This window comes from Aspergillus novofumigatus (genome assembly GCF_002847465.1).
Source record: "Aspergillus novofumigatus IBT 16806 chromosome Unknown P174scaffold_2, whole genome shotgun sequence".
In the NCBI taxonomy this organism is placed as follows: Eukaryota; Fungi; Ascomycota; class Eurotiomycetes; order Eurotiales; family Aspergillaceae; genus Aspergillus; species Aspergillus novofumigatus.
In genome coordinates, this window is record NW_020194275.1 from 1,851,712 (window position 1) to 1,866,269 (window position 14,558).

General features: G+C 49.4%; 8 protein-coding genes across 8 annotated transcripts; 3 read left to right on the top strand and 5 right to left on the bottom strand.

Moving 5' to 3' along the window:
* Nucleotides 1-1,231: 1,231 nt before the first annotated feature.
* Nucleotides 1,232-2,148, bottom strand: P174DRAFT_457656 (bZIP transcription factor; the record flags this gene model as incomplete). Its single annotated transcript, XM_024829571.1, has 3 exons — nt 1,232-1,336; nt 1,372-1,985; nt 2,043-2,148. 3 exons carry the CDS (start codon nt 2,146-2,148, stop codon nt 1,232-1,234), a joined length of 825 nt encoding a protein of 274 aa, XP_024685509.1.
* A 317-nt stretch (nt 2,149-2,465) lies between these two features.
* On the bottom strand, nt 2,466-3,015 carry P174DRAFT_448615 (uncharacterized protein; the record flags this gene model as incomplete). The annotated part of the gene is made up of 3 exons (XM_024828777.1): nt 2,708-3,015; nt 2,640-2,646; nt 2,466-2,570 (listed from the first exon to the last, which is right to left on the bottom strand). The coding sequence occupies exons 1-3, from the start codon at nt 2,893-2,895 to the stop codon at nt 2,466-2,468; spliced, it is 300 nt and encodes a 99-aa protein (XP_024685510.1). The 5' UTR covers nt 2,896-3,015.
* A 260-nt stretch (nt 3,016-3,275) lies between these two features.
* On the top strand, nt 3,276-4,339 carry P174DRAFT_457657 (alpha/beta hydrolase; the record flags this gene model as incomplete). Its single annotated transcript, XM_024829572.1, has 2 exons — nt 3,276-3,721; nt 3,763-4,339. The coding sequence occupies 2 exons, from the start codon at nt 3,276-3,278 to the stop codon at nt 4,337-4,339; spliced, it is 1,023 nt and encodes a 340-aa protein (XP_024685511.1).
* Nucleotides 4,340-4,919: 580 nt separating this feature from the next.
* On the bottom strand, nt 4,920-5,622 carry P174DRAFT_428418 (NAD(P)-binding protein; the record flags this gene model as incomplete). The annotated part of the gene is made up of 3 exons (XM_024825510.1): nt 4,920-5,269; nt 5,318-5,442; nt 5,594-5,622. The coding sequence occupies 3 exons, from the start codon at nt 5,620-5,622 to the stop codon at nt 4,920-4,922; spliced, it is 504 nt and encodes a 167-aa protein (XP_024685512.1).
* A 297-nt stretch (nt 5,623-5,919) lies between these two features.
* P174DRAFT_438727 (cupin domain-containing protein) lies at nt 5,920-6,997 on the top strand. Its single transcript, XM_024826610.1, has 2 exons — nt 5,920-6,004; nt 6,064-6,997. The coding sequence occupies exon 2, from the start codon at nt 6,140-6,142 to the stop codon at nt 6,539-6,541; it is 402 nt and encodes a 133-aa protein (XP_024685513.1). The 5' UTR covers nt 5,920-6,004; nt 6,064-6,139; the 3' UTR covers nt 6,542-6,997.
* Nucleotides 6,998-7,086: 89 nt separating this feature from the next.
* Nucleotides 7,087-7,367, bottom strand: P174DRAFT_95183 (uncharacterized protein). Its single transcript, XM_024832497.1, has one exon. The coding sequence runs from the start codon at nt 7,316-7,318 to the stop codon at nt 7,163-7,165; it is 156 nt and encodes a 51-aa protein (XP_024685514.1). The 5' UTR covers nt 7,319-7,367; the 3' UTR covers nt 7,087-7,162.
* Nucleotides 7,368-8,573: 1,206 nt separating this feature from the next.
* P174DRAFT_457659 (alpha/beta hydrolase) lies at nt 8,574-9,499 on the top strand (the record flags this gene model as incomplete). The annotated part of the gene is made up of 3 exons (XM_024829573.1): nt 8,574-8,852; nt 8,896-9,270; nt 9,413-9,499. 3 exons carry the CDS (start codon nt 8,574-8,576, stop codon nt 9,497-9,499), a joined length of 741 nt encoding a protein of 246 aa, XP_024685515.1.
* Nucleotides 9,500-13,775: 4,276 nt separating this feature from the next.
* On the bottom strand, nt 13,776-14,428 carry P174DRAFT_417915 (uncharacterized protein; the record flags this gene model as incomplete). The annotated part of the gene is made up of 2 exons (XM_024824645.1): nt 13,776-14,131; nt 14,188-14,428. 2 exons carry the CDS (start codon nt 14,426-14,428, stop codon nt 13,776-13,778), a joined length of 597 nt encoding a protein of 198 aa, XP_024685516.1.
* Nucleotides 14,429-14,558: the final 130 nt, after the last annotated feature.

Genomic DNA, 14,558 nt, shown 5'->3' on the forward strand with positions numbered 1-14,558 from the left:
ACTCTAACCCAGCCATGCTCCAGCAGATATCTTACTCCGAGTATTTTTGCGTTAAAAGTGACATTCACAGTTTGCTTATCCACGAGAGTCATCCTGGTCACGCCACGAGGCCAGTCTTGCTTCACAAACTCGGAGGCATTAGGGACGACAATGTCCACCTGTGATCCTTGGTCTATGACCCTTTTATACTTGAGCTTGGTAGTCTTCTCCAAGTACCTACTCGCCTCGTCGAGTGACTGAATACCGACGTTAAGGTGGAGTCTCGTCCGCGAGAGCACCAAGCTGGTTTTGGGATTCTGGACTGATTGCAGTGTTGGCTTCGCACGCGGTGCATGCCATTTCCAGATATGCTCAAGATGATAGGCTCCTTGCTCGAAAGACACTTTCGAGGTCAGGGATAGCGGTGCTCGGGATGACCTCTATGGAATCACTAGGTTTTCCTTTGGCGACGGCACATGCAGAGAACGCTGATTTTCTGCAGCGACTGCCTGAGTAAGTGCCGGGTTTGTAGGGGTTTTCTCCCGGCAAGGCACCGGAGGGTGGGCTGGGCTTACTGCAGCAGCCGGCTGGTCCACTCGGCCTTTGGTTTACCGCAGCAACTCTTCGAGCAGTTCGTAGCCCCGATGGTCGCATTCCTTATAACAGAAGCATGCCGTTTAATAACTGCGGACGTCTTAGGTTTACTGCAACACCTATTAGAGTTGGACAGCCTTCCCCTTTTTAGTGGTAATACACTACTTAGGAACTCCAGATGCGTTAGCAGCGCTGCAACAGCTGCTTGAGCATGCCTGCCCCTTCCCCTTCGGACTTGCGCTACGGCGTTTCTCCGACCCAGTACTGCCCCTTCGCAGCAAGAGTCAAGAGAAACACGCAGAATACAGGAAGATTCCACAGAAAAATGCTCATTACCATGGAAGAGCCTCTCAGTGGTGATCAGCAGGATTCTTGCCCAAGAGCTATCAAAGTGCGGCAAATATAATTATATAACCAAAGACTTCAAGCCTGGCTGCGTATTCGGCGCGCGCGGAACGACGGTGTTTGTCATATGGTTTGCCGTCGGGTCTCTGGCAGCTAGAGCGCGGAAATCTTACGGGCGAGCGTTAATACAACCAGTAAAAGCTGTAATCAGAAATTACTGCCTAAACTTAGAGACGCATCGTAATCCACTATAGCGATCTCTCTAACACCACCCCCTCCTACATGAGTGAAACCCTACAGCTACACTAAAACCTCAACACTCCCTCCCCCTCCTTCCCCTCCAATAATTCGTACTCCTCACCAACCCTCCCAACCCCATAACCGCCCACCTCCACTTCTTCACAAACTCCTCCGTGACCTCCCAATTCCATGGATCCCACGGCACCCCCACACCACCAACGTCGCGCCGGAGTTCCTGGTATCCCAAAACGCCATGAGATCCCGACACAGCTCATCCTCATCCAACTGCCCCGTGGCCGCCGCCACGATCAACCGATCCCGCATTTCCGGCATCGGGAAGAAGTCGAGCCAGGGGTGATGCGGGATGAGGCGCTGCAGGGCCGTGGGTCGGAGACTTTCGGGGAGGGTTGATATATCTACATTCGGGATCGAGATCTCTTCCGAGCTTCTGCTGGTGGGTGGTGGCAGGTTGTTGTTGCTGTGGTAGTTGAAGATGGAGAGGGCATCGTCGGGTTGGAGCCAGGCGGGGGTCATGCACAGAATGCGGATATTCTCGTTAATGGCGCGGTGGACATTCAGGCGGAAGAGACTGAGAAGGTGTTCGAGGCGAGGGGAGTTGGTGAGGTAGCTTTGAGTGGCGAGGATGGTGAAGGCATGGCGGATGTGACGGGCGTTATGGGGGGCGAAATGGCAGCGGAGATCTTCGTCTTCCTCTGATGCAGTGGGGTCAATGCTAGAGGAGGAATGCGGAATTAAAGTGTGAGTGTTGGATGGAGAAGAAGAAAATGAGTATGATGGATCTCCCGTAGCAGCTTTTTGTTTCTGGCCTGATTGGAACGGTCAGGCCGGTCATCTGTTCTGGGGATAAGGACGGAAGGACATACGATAGGCTCGTTGATTCAGGCGGTTTTGCAGCTGGCGGCGGCGAGTTCGGTCGATGACCCCCGTCCAATCGTCTTCTAGCTTCCAGAGATGTTCTCGCTGCGGCATTGGTCCTAGAGTGACAGTATTTGACGCAGCAGCTATAGGGTTCATCGCAGGGGGTTCGTGTCGAGACATGGTGTGGGTTATTGGTGGATGCAAGTTGCTGACGGCGGAGGTGCAGGCATCGCCCACTCACAGGTCCCCTCTCCACAGCCAAACTAGCCATGCACTGTTTCATCCGCCAGAGGAGCCATACCCACCGCAGAGTAGGAAGATACGTGCTTGATCCTCATCAGCTCCGGCACCGCCTTCCTCGACGTGCCACACTCACCGCAGTACAGTGCCTTTAATGTTGATGTCGATGATGCTTAGGTCAGGTTCGGTTAGGGGGTGGTTTGCGGTCCCGGCTGGAAGATTTCATCGACGCGGTGAATGCCGGCGTTGGCGATGATGTAGTGAATCCGGTTGAGCAGGGGACGGATTTTGTACTTGGGAGGTTATTTAGGGTGGGCTGACGGCAGTGTTAGGGAATGGGATGGGATGTCGCCGATACAGACGTAGACTCTGTGAAATTTGGACTTGCGGTTAGTTGCAGGTAAAAGCAAGAGGCGGGAGGGAGGCATACCCGGCTGCAACGAGGGCCCGGACATAGGCTTCACCATGGCCATTGGCACCGCCTGTCACTATGGCGGTTTGGCCTGCCAAGGCGCTGCAGTCCACGTCCTGGGAGCAATCCACCGGGCCGGTGTTATACGTAGGGGGGCATGATGATAAAGGAGGAACGTCGGTTGTCATGGAAGGACAGAACGGCATGGGTCATCGGAGCATGCCTTTTATGTGCTTCAGAAGTGGGGAAGCAGTCGAGAAGTCCCTGGAACAAAGGCGATTCAAAAGCTTTAGTGTATGAACAATGAGAAAGACGGACAAACAAACAGCCGGTGATATCAGACTCTTGAATTGGGTAGCTTACGCCCCACGCGTAAGCAACTTGCATTGGGATGACGGAGGCCGAGAAATGATCTCGTTCTCGGGTCTTTGGCATGACGGCAATGCCCCTGACGATTATCACTTCCAACCGGGCTATCGTTGCTATCTTTCAGAGATCATGAACTATAAAGTCTCTGAGCTGACCTGCATGACCTGACGAGAAAGCATCACATCAATCCATTGTCAACTCTCATAATACTATGACCATGACGCTAACAACTGCGCTCACCCTCGCCTCAATCCTGCATACAATATGCACGGCGGCCCAGAACCTCTCCTACGGCGCCGACAACTTCTACCGCAGTAACCTGGTGACCCTCCAGCCTGTCACCTTCCCAACCGCATACCAAACCACTATCGCGGGTAACCTCTTCATCCCCAAGAACATCACATCCACCCCAGCCCCAGCCATCATCGTCAGCCACCCCATGGGCGCCGTGAAAGAGCAAAGTGCGAACCTCTACGCGACCAAAATGGCCGAACAAGGCTTCATCACGCTCTCCATCGATCTCCCCTTCTGGGGTGGCAGCTCCGGCGAACCGCGCAACGCCGTCTCCCCAGACCTCTACGCCGAGGCTTTCAGCGCCGCGGTCGACTACCTCGGCAGCAACGCCACCACCATCACAACCATCCCCAGATCCCCTCTGCCTCGGTCAACCGCAACCGCATCGGGGCCATCGGCATCTGCGGCAGCGGAAGCTTCGTCCTCAGCGCCGCCAAGATCGACCCGCGCATCAAAGCCATCGTCACAGCCAGCATGTACGACATGGGCGGCGTGAGCCGTCACGGCCTGCGCCACTCGCAGAACCTCACCCAGCGACAAGCCGCCGTCGCGGAAGCAGCGCTGCAGCGCTGGCCTGAGTATCAGCATACCGGTCCCGTCGAGTACACTGGCGGAACGCTGAATGTGCTCACGCCCAACGCTTCCGCCGTGGAACGCGAGTTCTATGATTTCTACCGCACGGTGCGTGGGGAGGTCACGCCACCGGGGTCGATGCCGGAATTGACGACTCACCCGACGCTGACGAGTAGTTTGAAGTTTATGAATTTCTACCCCTTGGAGGATTTGGATGTTATTGCGCCTAGGCCGTTGTTGTTTATCTCCGGGGATCAGGCACATTCCAGGGAGTTTAGTGAGGATGCGTTCGCTAGGGCCGGCGAGCCGAAGGAGTTGTTGTGGGTTCCTGGGGCCGGGCATGTGGATCTTTATGATCGGGTGGAGTTGATCCCGTTTGACAGGATTGCGGCTTTCTTTAGGAGGAACTTGTAGATACTTAATGTGGATGGGGAGGGGTTTGGTGTTTGGTTGAATCGAGGTTGAGGTCTGAATAGGAGTAGAACCTGATTGATACACGTTGGTGGGATTGTGGAGGGCAGCTACCTATGATCGAACATCATTGACCTTGAGACCTAACCCTATCATCGACCCACCATTTCAACGACTTTCTTGCCGTCCACCGTGCGATTGCGTTTATCACAAATCAGCGGTGCTGGAGGTTATGTAGAGAGTATCCTTCGCGATTTTGGCGAAGGAATGTAAGTGCCGATGCTCAACGAACTTGGGACAGATATTGAAACTTCAACTTTTCAGCTGGTTAGAATCAAGTTCCTTTAAATTCCATGGTGCACTTTGACTTTCTCTCCTGGTTATCCACGAAAAAGCGAATCGTGGATTCCGATCTTGACCCGCAGCCTGACTATGCTGATGCCTTATTGCGAAAGTGTCCTTCTGCACTCTGTTTCCTTGCACCTACATGGCTAATACACCTTTCGAGAAAAGTATCAAATCCCTGGTCAGTGTCATCTTCATTGAAATTGCCGGGGCCGTATCAACCTGGTCTCTCAGAAGCCTAGGACGCAACATTCGCAATGCTTCCACCATTAGGCATATGTTTCACCTCCTCCTTCATTGGATACATCGTTCCGGTAATGTTGATCCGAATTATGCGTTCCCAATCATAGTTGTCCTGACTCATGACTCGACTATCGTAGGATGTGCATTTGGGAGCGGAACCGGCAACATTAGCAACACCATCCGGTCGACCAAACTTGTTGTCAGTCGCTTGAATCCATGACTGTACTGACGCATGGTCTGACGCGTCACAGAAAGAGGAATAGAGGTTGTCAGAGCCCAGCTGTTCTTCAACCTTGGCAAGATTCTCCCTTGATACGTCCCCAATCGACACCTTAACTCCGCGAGCTTAAAGTTAAAGAAGTTGGACAACTGCTAGACCAACGCCGCTGGCACCTCCGGGGATGGTGTATACGCGGTTTTCCATTCCGTGAATAATTTTTGAATGGTGCGCGAAACTGGCATGGGGTGGGTTCAGAACAAAATGAGCGAACAAACGGCCTATAGTCGGGGTGACTGACCTGTCAATCTTGTCTAGTCATCTTATTTGCTTACCCGAAAATCTTCGGACCTTCGGCTTTGCGGTTTGATACGGTTTTACATTGTACCACAAAATTTCTTAGGTTTCTACTCATGAACTCCCAACACTAGTTAACATGATGACACACTTACCGCCCACTTCGGTTTAAGAGTACTGTCATCCTTGTCATCCCCCGGAATTTGTTATAACTCCGTACATATTAGATTCCGCCCGACTCCACTGGCTGACAACGCCCCAGGGCTGCTCAATACATCATTGGCTATGGGATAGGTGGTTCCATGGGAATTTTATGACGAAGGCGGCAGTAGCCGTGATTTGTCAATTGATCGACCTGGATTGGACGTTCTATCCCTGAAACTTTTCAATGACATCAATACCATCGCGGTTAAACGGCAGTCTTTTTCTGCCACTAGTTTATATCGGCGGAGTCGCTGATCTATATATTTTGCAGATAGGCCGTCGAAGCAAGATTTACCGAAAGGTTGTGCTCTTTTCATACCTCCCCCTCTCTGTTACGTCCAGACATATCACGTCCTCATTAGGTAAAGCATGGTGCTAGACATCAAAACGCAAGCTCCTTTCTCTGACCTGGAATCGTTAGGTTCTTCGAAAATAATATCGCCATCGTTTTCTGCAAATATCGTCGTTTGGCCACTTCCAACAAAGCTGCATGCAAAATGCCGGAATCGATTATCTTTTCTGGAGCACAGAACTCCGAGCACAATGTTCTCAAGCCGACGTCTACTTTCACTGGTGAAGTCTACCTGGACCTCATAAGCATGGACTCCAATGCTGCTTTGGCGAATGTCACGTTCACTCCGTGTGCCAGGACAAACTGGCACACTCATGAGGGTGGACAAATGATTCATGTTTCTTCCGGTACTGGCTGGATCTGTGACAAGGGAGGAGTGGCCCGTCGTATCAAGGCTGGCGATGTCATCTGGGCTCCTGCGGGAACTACGCATTGGCACGGCGCCGATAACAATTCAATTATGACCCACTTTGTCGTTGGCATCGGCGAGACGAAGTGGCATGACAAGGTCACTGATGAGGAGTACAACAAGCGAGCTCAGAACTAAGGTTCTGTGTTGACTTATCCCATGCCAGCTGCCGACACCGCCTCCCACTTGATTTCAACCCAAAAACACCACGTCGCAAATGAAGCTTTAGAGCCACATACAAATAAGAATTATATGAGATCTCTTGAGATAATAGGAATGAATACATAATGCGAGCACACAACAGCTTTTTTAAACCGGAAAGCGGGCTGGTAACCGCGTTTGCCTGCATCAGCCGTGGACTGTGGGAGGAGCCAATTTTCAACAACTTCAGATACTGGAACAACAATAGTTTTGTGGTCACTTGGTTTGATCTCGAGTTGCTTGAACTTTTGCCTTATCTATCTTAGCCTATTGAAAGTTGTTCAAAAGCTGTATATCAGCCTCCTGAACCTATCGCGCGTCATATGGCCTTAGGTTAAAGAAAAGGGGAAAAAAGCGGTCTGGCCAATTTAGTTCTGACGGCACCAGTTTGACATTAATTATATATAATAGAGATACCTATGCTGATGTGCGGTATTGCTTTGAAGACTCTAATAACTCATACTTACAGCAGATTTCTTAGTGCACATTTGACCTCTAGAGCATATGCAGCCAATGGCGGAGAGCTCTCGGACTATTTGTCCACATTATACCAATACGTTAGTTAACTATGTATGATGGGTTGACTGATTGCATAGCAACAGCTAATGTAACAACTACACCGCCGCGACGGTTCGGAGTTCCAGGAGCCGGAGCATAGAAGTCACCGACGACGATGACACCATTGGAGGGAAAGCTGACCTTGGTGAAACTCATTCTGAAAAATGGATGGCAGACGGTAAAGGACTTAGGTGGTTGGTGAAGGTATAGAGATAGTTGTTGGGAAGCATTCCCGTGGTATTTCTATGCTCCCTGCCCTGCGCAAAGCAACGTCATCGCTGACACAATTGATTAGATCCGTTCATAGTTAACGTAGATAAGACAGCTAAACCCAGAATTTCGATGATTTGATGATCCTTTGCGCGATCCTGAAAGGTTTCAGCCCGGGTCTCGTTGCCTCCACATCTACCTTTATGGATTATGGCTTGCTTGGACCCACGGTACGCTCTGTCGTGTCATGAGGACATAGTCAAAGTGCATGGATGTAGCGCGTCTCTAGCGCTTTAATTTCTTTCATGGCTCACGAGATGAAGTAAATATGGGCGTCCTGTAGGTCTGCATTGCGCTCTTTGGCAGTTTGATTGGCAGCCTTTTTGCGCTAACCTCACATTTGCGAGCTGTAAGGCAGCGTGGACGTCCACGCCTTATGTGAGGGGCCACCAAGCTCTTGAGTAAGTGGACGTTGGCAAGATGCCTAATAACAGTGCTCGGGTGACAACAGCATTAGGAATGTGGGAAGGGAAGAGTTCTTTACTTTAGTCAAGATCATTTCCTAATGAATTCCTGTTCAGAGGGGGCGTTAATAGGAGCTATCTGTGCTCTGAGGATAATCAATGTGATCTTCCAGGGGCATCTTAGGTCGATAATGACAAAATCTCCACATGATTGAAAGGATGCCCCTGTACGGGCGATTACAAGTTACAGAACATTAATCAAGTCAGTTAGAGCACTATTACCTGTCATTACAGGAGCTCATGATGAAGGTTTGGAAATTGTGTCGAAAATATGGGAAGGTTGATGGAACCAGCATACGAGTGACGCATGACACGACCCATGTCATGCACGTTGCTTATGCCCCTCTTGATAACTTCAGAGAGTATCCATGGCCACAGAAGGGAACACAGTCTCAGTTGGTCCGTGATCTGTGATTGCAAAGGTTGGCTGCTTGTCTAGACAAATCCAGCGCAGTCCGAAGCTTTTCGGAATCGTCTGTGTCAGCCACCCATGAAAATTCGGAGTTAACATTTGTGCGCACGTTTTATATAGATATAGTTGAATCTATTTTCGTCAGCCACTATGTTCCCTTCAACACGCAGTGAACATAGAAATACCGCAAGCAATTAACTGCTTCAAAAGTTCGTACCTTCATCAACCATCTGAGTTCCTACAATTTACACCATCCTTTATCATAATGAGCTTTACAAAGGTCAATTTCCCTTCCAACGGCCTCAATGTCGTCGGTGACTTCTATGCCCCAGCTCCGGGATCTCCTGACCGCCACGGCGCTGCTGTCGTTATCGGCCATCCCTACACCGGTGTGAAGGAGCAGGTGGCTTCTTTATATGCCAAGTACCTCTGCAAAGAGGGCTTCTATGCTCTTGCATTTGACGCGGCCTTCCAGGGCGAGAGCGGCGGCGAGCCTCGTGGGCTCGAGAATCCCTTCCAACGGGTAGAGGACTTCAAAAGCGCCGTGAGCTATCTTTTCTACCCTTACGGGTAAAGTTGACCCCGAGCGCATTGGTGCGATCGGTCTCTGCGGCGGTGGTGGTTACGTTTGCAATGCCGCCCAGGCCGATGTGCGCATCAAAGCCGTTGTACCTGTCGTGCCATTCTGCGTGGGGTACGCGGTCCGCCATAACGGTCCGAACAGAGACGACAAGTTCAACCCAGAGGCTATTGCTGGCGCTCTAGCGTTCAGTGCCACAACGCGTACCTCCATGGCCACTGGGAAACACGTTGATGCCATCTCGCTCCTCCCCAACTCGCCAGCCGAATGTCCCCCGGAACTGAACAGCTTCATGCGCGAAGGTACCTCCTACTACAAGACCTCGCGTGGTTTCCACGAACGGAGCACTGGACGAGTCCACCCAAAGAGCTTTGATCTCATGGTGAACTACGACTCGTTCGCGTTCAACAACTTATTTCCCCGCGTCCCATTCTGGTCATCGGTGGCGAAAAAGCAGAGACGCTGCATTTTGCTGAGGAGGCGTATAATCGCGCTCAGGAACCAAAGAAGTTGTTCGTTGTGAGGGGAAGTCTCATTTTGACCTGTATGATGATGCGTCGGAGACAGGACCAAAGATTGTGGAGTTCCTGGCAAAGCACCTTTTAGCTTAATGGTAGTTGTTGGTCACACAGTTGCTCAAATGTGCATCTTACATGGAATAGATTGTGGATGGATGATGCCGGGCGGATATACTCAGCTGTTACAGGTGCTTTACAATTTAAAATGCATTGGAAATCTGCTGTACATATGGATTATCTGAGCCTTTACAGAAATACCATGTTAGCATAGGTATGTATAGCCGTATGCTCGGAACTGAAATAATATTATACGTACGCACTTCAGGAAGTCAAGCCAAGAGGACGGTTCAATCCGTGCGTAGAGTTTCAAGCAAGGTGGAAAGAAAGATCAAATAAATCTTGGAAATTATTCTAAGAGTTGGAGGTCATTCTCTCCTAAACTGAAGTCCGCTGCAAATAAATCAACCGGCTAGATTCCTCCTAACAAGCCCACCGCATCTACCCTGAGTACCTCTTGCACACCTGGGCCGAGAAGTGCGGCTACTACTGAACCCCGAACAATCAACAAGCCCCATGGGGCGGATAGGTCCTTTGCCAAATCCGGTGTTAGTGGACGATATTTCGCGTTAATGTAGTTGCTGACAGGATCGTTTGCGCCCAGTGCTCAAAATGGACCTGACATCTTGGCGATGTCAGCAAAAACGGGGGGATCTGCACCAAAGCCTGCCGTTTCAGCGAGTTCCTTGAGCAAGAAACAGAAATATCTCAAGCTACGTGGGGCCGGACACTTGGAGACATAAGGCATTGAAATTGATCAGTGAAAATAATGCAGGTCTATATAAGGTGTGACATGCAAGGTAAAAAGGCGAGTTTACACATGGATGGTGTATACAATTATAAGTAAGAGAACATCGATTATTAAATAAAATTAAACACTACAAACCTCATAAGGAAGTCTAGTCACGCAGATATAGCCTTACCATCTAGGCTATTGGGGTTTATTATGCACTATAGAAACAATAGCCTTCCATAAGAACCAGCAGAGTGGCTTTTTCTGAGCCAGGTGATGCCTGCATGTAATGCTCTCTATTAGGTCACAAGACAGAGATAGCAACCCATAATAGCATAGTTCTGGTTTGCTCTAGGCAACTGTGGAGCTCTTCTTCAGAACCTCATTACTCTTACTAGCTAACCAGAGTTCCTGCTTCATTCAAGATTTGTTACTTGAATTTTGATCGGCATTGTATAAAACAGGCAACTTTTGCAGTTAGACATTAATTAGGGTTTTGGGTTTAGCATGTTGTCTGTCTGGGTGCGGGAAGTGTGGATCAGTGGGTCCACTAATGCATGCTTGTCACCCAGTAAGTTTGGTAAGCAGAATAAAACCATACCCCTGGTAACCAATCAGAAAGCTCAAGTTGAGCAAGCTATCTATTTATCATGTTCAGTGAAACCCAAACATCTGCTAACCTATCATATGGACGTCATTGTAGGCTCTCAAACGTATGATGCGGGATTGCGGACATATTGTACATCAGTAAGACATTTTCAAGTGTTTCTGCTTTAATGGGATAGATGAGGAGAAGCCAATAGCTCAGCAACATCCTAAAGGAGATGTCAGTGGCCCTTGATTTACAAGCACATTGGTGCGACCATTATTAGACAACAGTCCAAGCTAGAGATCTGAAAACAAGTTCGACTAAAGATAAAAATGTAGAAGCCCTTAATCCTATATGTCCTTATTCTACAACAGTGAAGCTAGCAAAACCCTGCAACACAAGAAGAATTGGCTCCATGTCACAGTCTCCCACTAGCTCCATAAGGGAAAGCTCACATGTCCTAGAGCTTAACTATGATTCTGTTGAGTGTTATACTCTCATAGTAGGTAAATAATTCGCTACATAATATAATTCATCAGATTAGCCTTACTCTTATATTGTAAGCTATTTATTATGTTTATGAAAGTTAAGGATTGCAATGGATTTTGCCAACAGACATTACCTAGTTATGCCATAGGTATTTCTGCATTCTACATTACCCTAATTAAGATTAGTAGTCTAGTGTAGGTAGTATAGTGAGAATAGTAGTAACAGTCTACCTATGTAGCTAATCAGGCTACTTGATTTCAAACAGCATTACTCCAGTTAGAAGGGTAGCTCCCAACTACTGTTGCGCTAACTGAGTCAGTTGGTAGTAACTACGTAGGTCTTGTTAGGCCAACATACCATCCCTGGGGGTTTAGACAGCTATTACCATCACCCAGTTCCTCCACTATATGCCTTAGTGCCTCTTCTGATCTTGTGGTCCCGATATCCCTGTTAATAAGGCATCTTAGCATCATATTCCTCAGCTATCTCTGTTAAGGTTATTGTCTGGAACCCCACTTCACCACACCGCTGGCTTGGCTGGTCCACCTTATGTACATACTAGTCCTTCTCAACCCAAAGAGGTAAGCGGACTTTGATAGCGACTCTGTGCTTTGCCACCTTCAAACTGTAGTTGAGCCTTGTTGCGTGTGTGGCCCGATGTCCTGTCCCGATGTCCTGTCCCGATTGTAAAATTCCTTGGCTGGCCCCACAACATACCCAACTGTGACGGCTGTTATCCATTATTTGTGGCGGTTTCTACAGTGCAGGAAGATCTGCCTCGCAGCCTTGGTGTTCAATTCGGAAAATTAAAGCCCTCAATCAGCCTAGCGACCATCTTACTATCTTGATATGTGGCGCCCTTTAAACCTCAGCACTATGCCATTCGGACATGTTTGTCGTCATGGCTGGTTCGATGACTTAGGCTGCTCAATTTTATGTTGCTGATCCCTGCAGGCATCTTTTGTGGCTCGGCATCCCCATGACTTAAATCTTCTCCCGCAGATTTGTCAGCTCTTTCTCGTATTGTTGGCAAACAGTCCACAGTCCGCTTCCCTCTATCTTGCCGGATATTGTTTGGACGGTTAGCTATCACTGCCTGATGCCTCAGGGATCGTCGATCTCTACAGGCTCTATTGTAACCGACAGACCCATCCTTCCGCTTCCGCGAACCCTGCGGCGCTTATACGCTTACGTCAAGCGCATGAAGGAGCAAGGAATGAAGTTTGGAATCTCATTGAGCGGCGACGTGACGTCCTTCGGTTATTTCAAGATACTAACTGGAAGCACCGAAGCAGTCACAGCATTGGTTGCAAACTTTGGTCTACGGATACACTTGGGTGCGAGTACTGGACCTTGGACATACCCTGGAGATCTTTCATTGACTTCGAAAACGAAGGTACCGCCAACCCACGGTCCTACACCACAATGATCTCGCGCTGTACCTTACCATAGTAGACTGGGCACCAATTCTCTATCACAAGTGATGGCTGTGCTGTCACCACCTCTCTATTAAGCTCACTATGTAGTACCTTCGTAGACCACTCATCTCTAGGAACTGTTTATTCCTGTAGGTACAGGCCTTCCTCCTTCGTTTCTTTCTTAATAGTCTATTAGATACCACCATGCTTCTTCTTGCTTCGATGATGCGCCCCAACGTCGCGCAAGCGGGGAAACGCAGCTGGATAGGTTGAGCCTGTACAGAGGCGAGCCAGCCAAGACACCATTCATCTTTGTGGCAAGGCTAGGTAGTTTCAGGTTCCCAACAGGCAACCCACAAATGCAAACACTTTATTTCTAACTGCCAGGCACTAGCCTTACATGAGTCAGTTCAGGGCAAGTGATGTCATGGAGCTGTGGTCTAGAGGGTTGGCCTATAAGCACGTCCTAGGGCTGGTGAGTTTATGTGGAAGAACCATTGGAACAAAGGTGTTGGGACTTGGATTAGCAGTTGATGGTTGAAGCTTGATTCCATTGAATGATTTTATTATGACTTCTTATTTCTGGCCTGCTTAAGGGGAAGTAACTAATGCTCCTTATGCCACATACTGTTGAGAAACCTCAGCAGGGCCTCTATTCAGATTCATCACTTTCCAGTTAGGTTGCGGCGAGAGAAGGACTATAACTTGGATAACGGCTACCAGATGGTAACTCTAGTCTATGCTCCAGAACGCTGCGCAGAAGCTCAGTGGTAGATGGACAATACTGATATAGGTCAAGAGCTTGACATTTTTCCCTAGTTCCGTGGCCGCCCTGGATTATATGACTGCACTTCTTGAAGAGCTATACAGACATCCGTCAGTTCGACATATTTCACTACGTGAGTATGCACTTACACGGTTACACCATACCATCCCTATGGGATTTTGAATAATCTACAGTGCTAAGTACAAGTCGAGCATCCGCCTTGGATACCGCCATCTGACATGCTAGGCCAAGCACTTATCTTGGCCATGCATGCACTTGTTGTTTTGTCACAATGGTCTAGGTCGGAGCCACAGTCTCTAGAACAGCTCGGCCAGGAGCCTGCGTACATCCGCTTCCGACTTCTGTGCCAAGCATGCTACCTCGAAGCGCTTGATGCGCAGGAAATGATCCAAGATGGAGCTGTCAATCATTCCTCCCAGCTCTCCCGCTTCCTTCTCCAGAAGGTCCAATGCTGAGCTCAGATCCTTTGGCAGCGCTACCGTCTTGGAAGCATGATGGCTGCCATTCGTGCCGTTGGTGCCATTCGTGCCGTTGGTATGACCATCCCGACAGAGGGTCTGCGGAATCGCCGTATCCGACCACGAGAGCGGCATCTGGTGGCTAACTCCCAGCAGTCCGGCTGCCAGGGTGGCCGCCAGCAATGCCGCCGCCCCTAAGCTAGACGAGGGATGTCCTTACAGCGACTAAAGGATGATAGCATCCTTCTACCTCGCCTCTCTTGGCATACGAGATGCATCCGCCAGAGCCGGTTACTGGAGGGGCGACGAAGGCACCTAGTACTTGCTACTGCCTCGCTTCTCCTAGCGTCCTCAGGGGAATTCGTCGTAGCTCGCTGAACGACATTAAATCCCTCAATATGTGGACCACGTTGGATGGGCCCATTGCCTGGACCCAGACCGACGCAGTTCAAGTAGGGAACAGGCAGAAGCCGAGCAGAGCGGACTGTCATTCTCAATTGGTAAAGGGGAATCAGACTGCAACCCCCTGTTAAACACATTACTACGCTACTATTTCTACTCGCCTTTTTACTTGAGTGTTTATGGTTGACACCTCCTCTCGTCCAAGGTCGAAGCGAAGAA

Excerpts from the sequence above, each read along its gene's own strand:
- P174DRAFT_438727 (XM_024826610.1), top strand. The coding sequence starts at position 6,140 with ATGCCGGAATCGATTATCTTTTCTGGAGCACAGAACTCCGAGCACAAT.
- P174DRAFT_95183 (XM_024832497.1), bottom strand. The coding sequence starts at position 7,318 with ATGAGTTTCACCAAGGTCAGCTTTCCCTCCAATGGTGTCATCGTCGTC.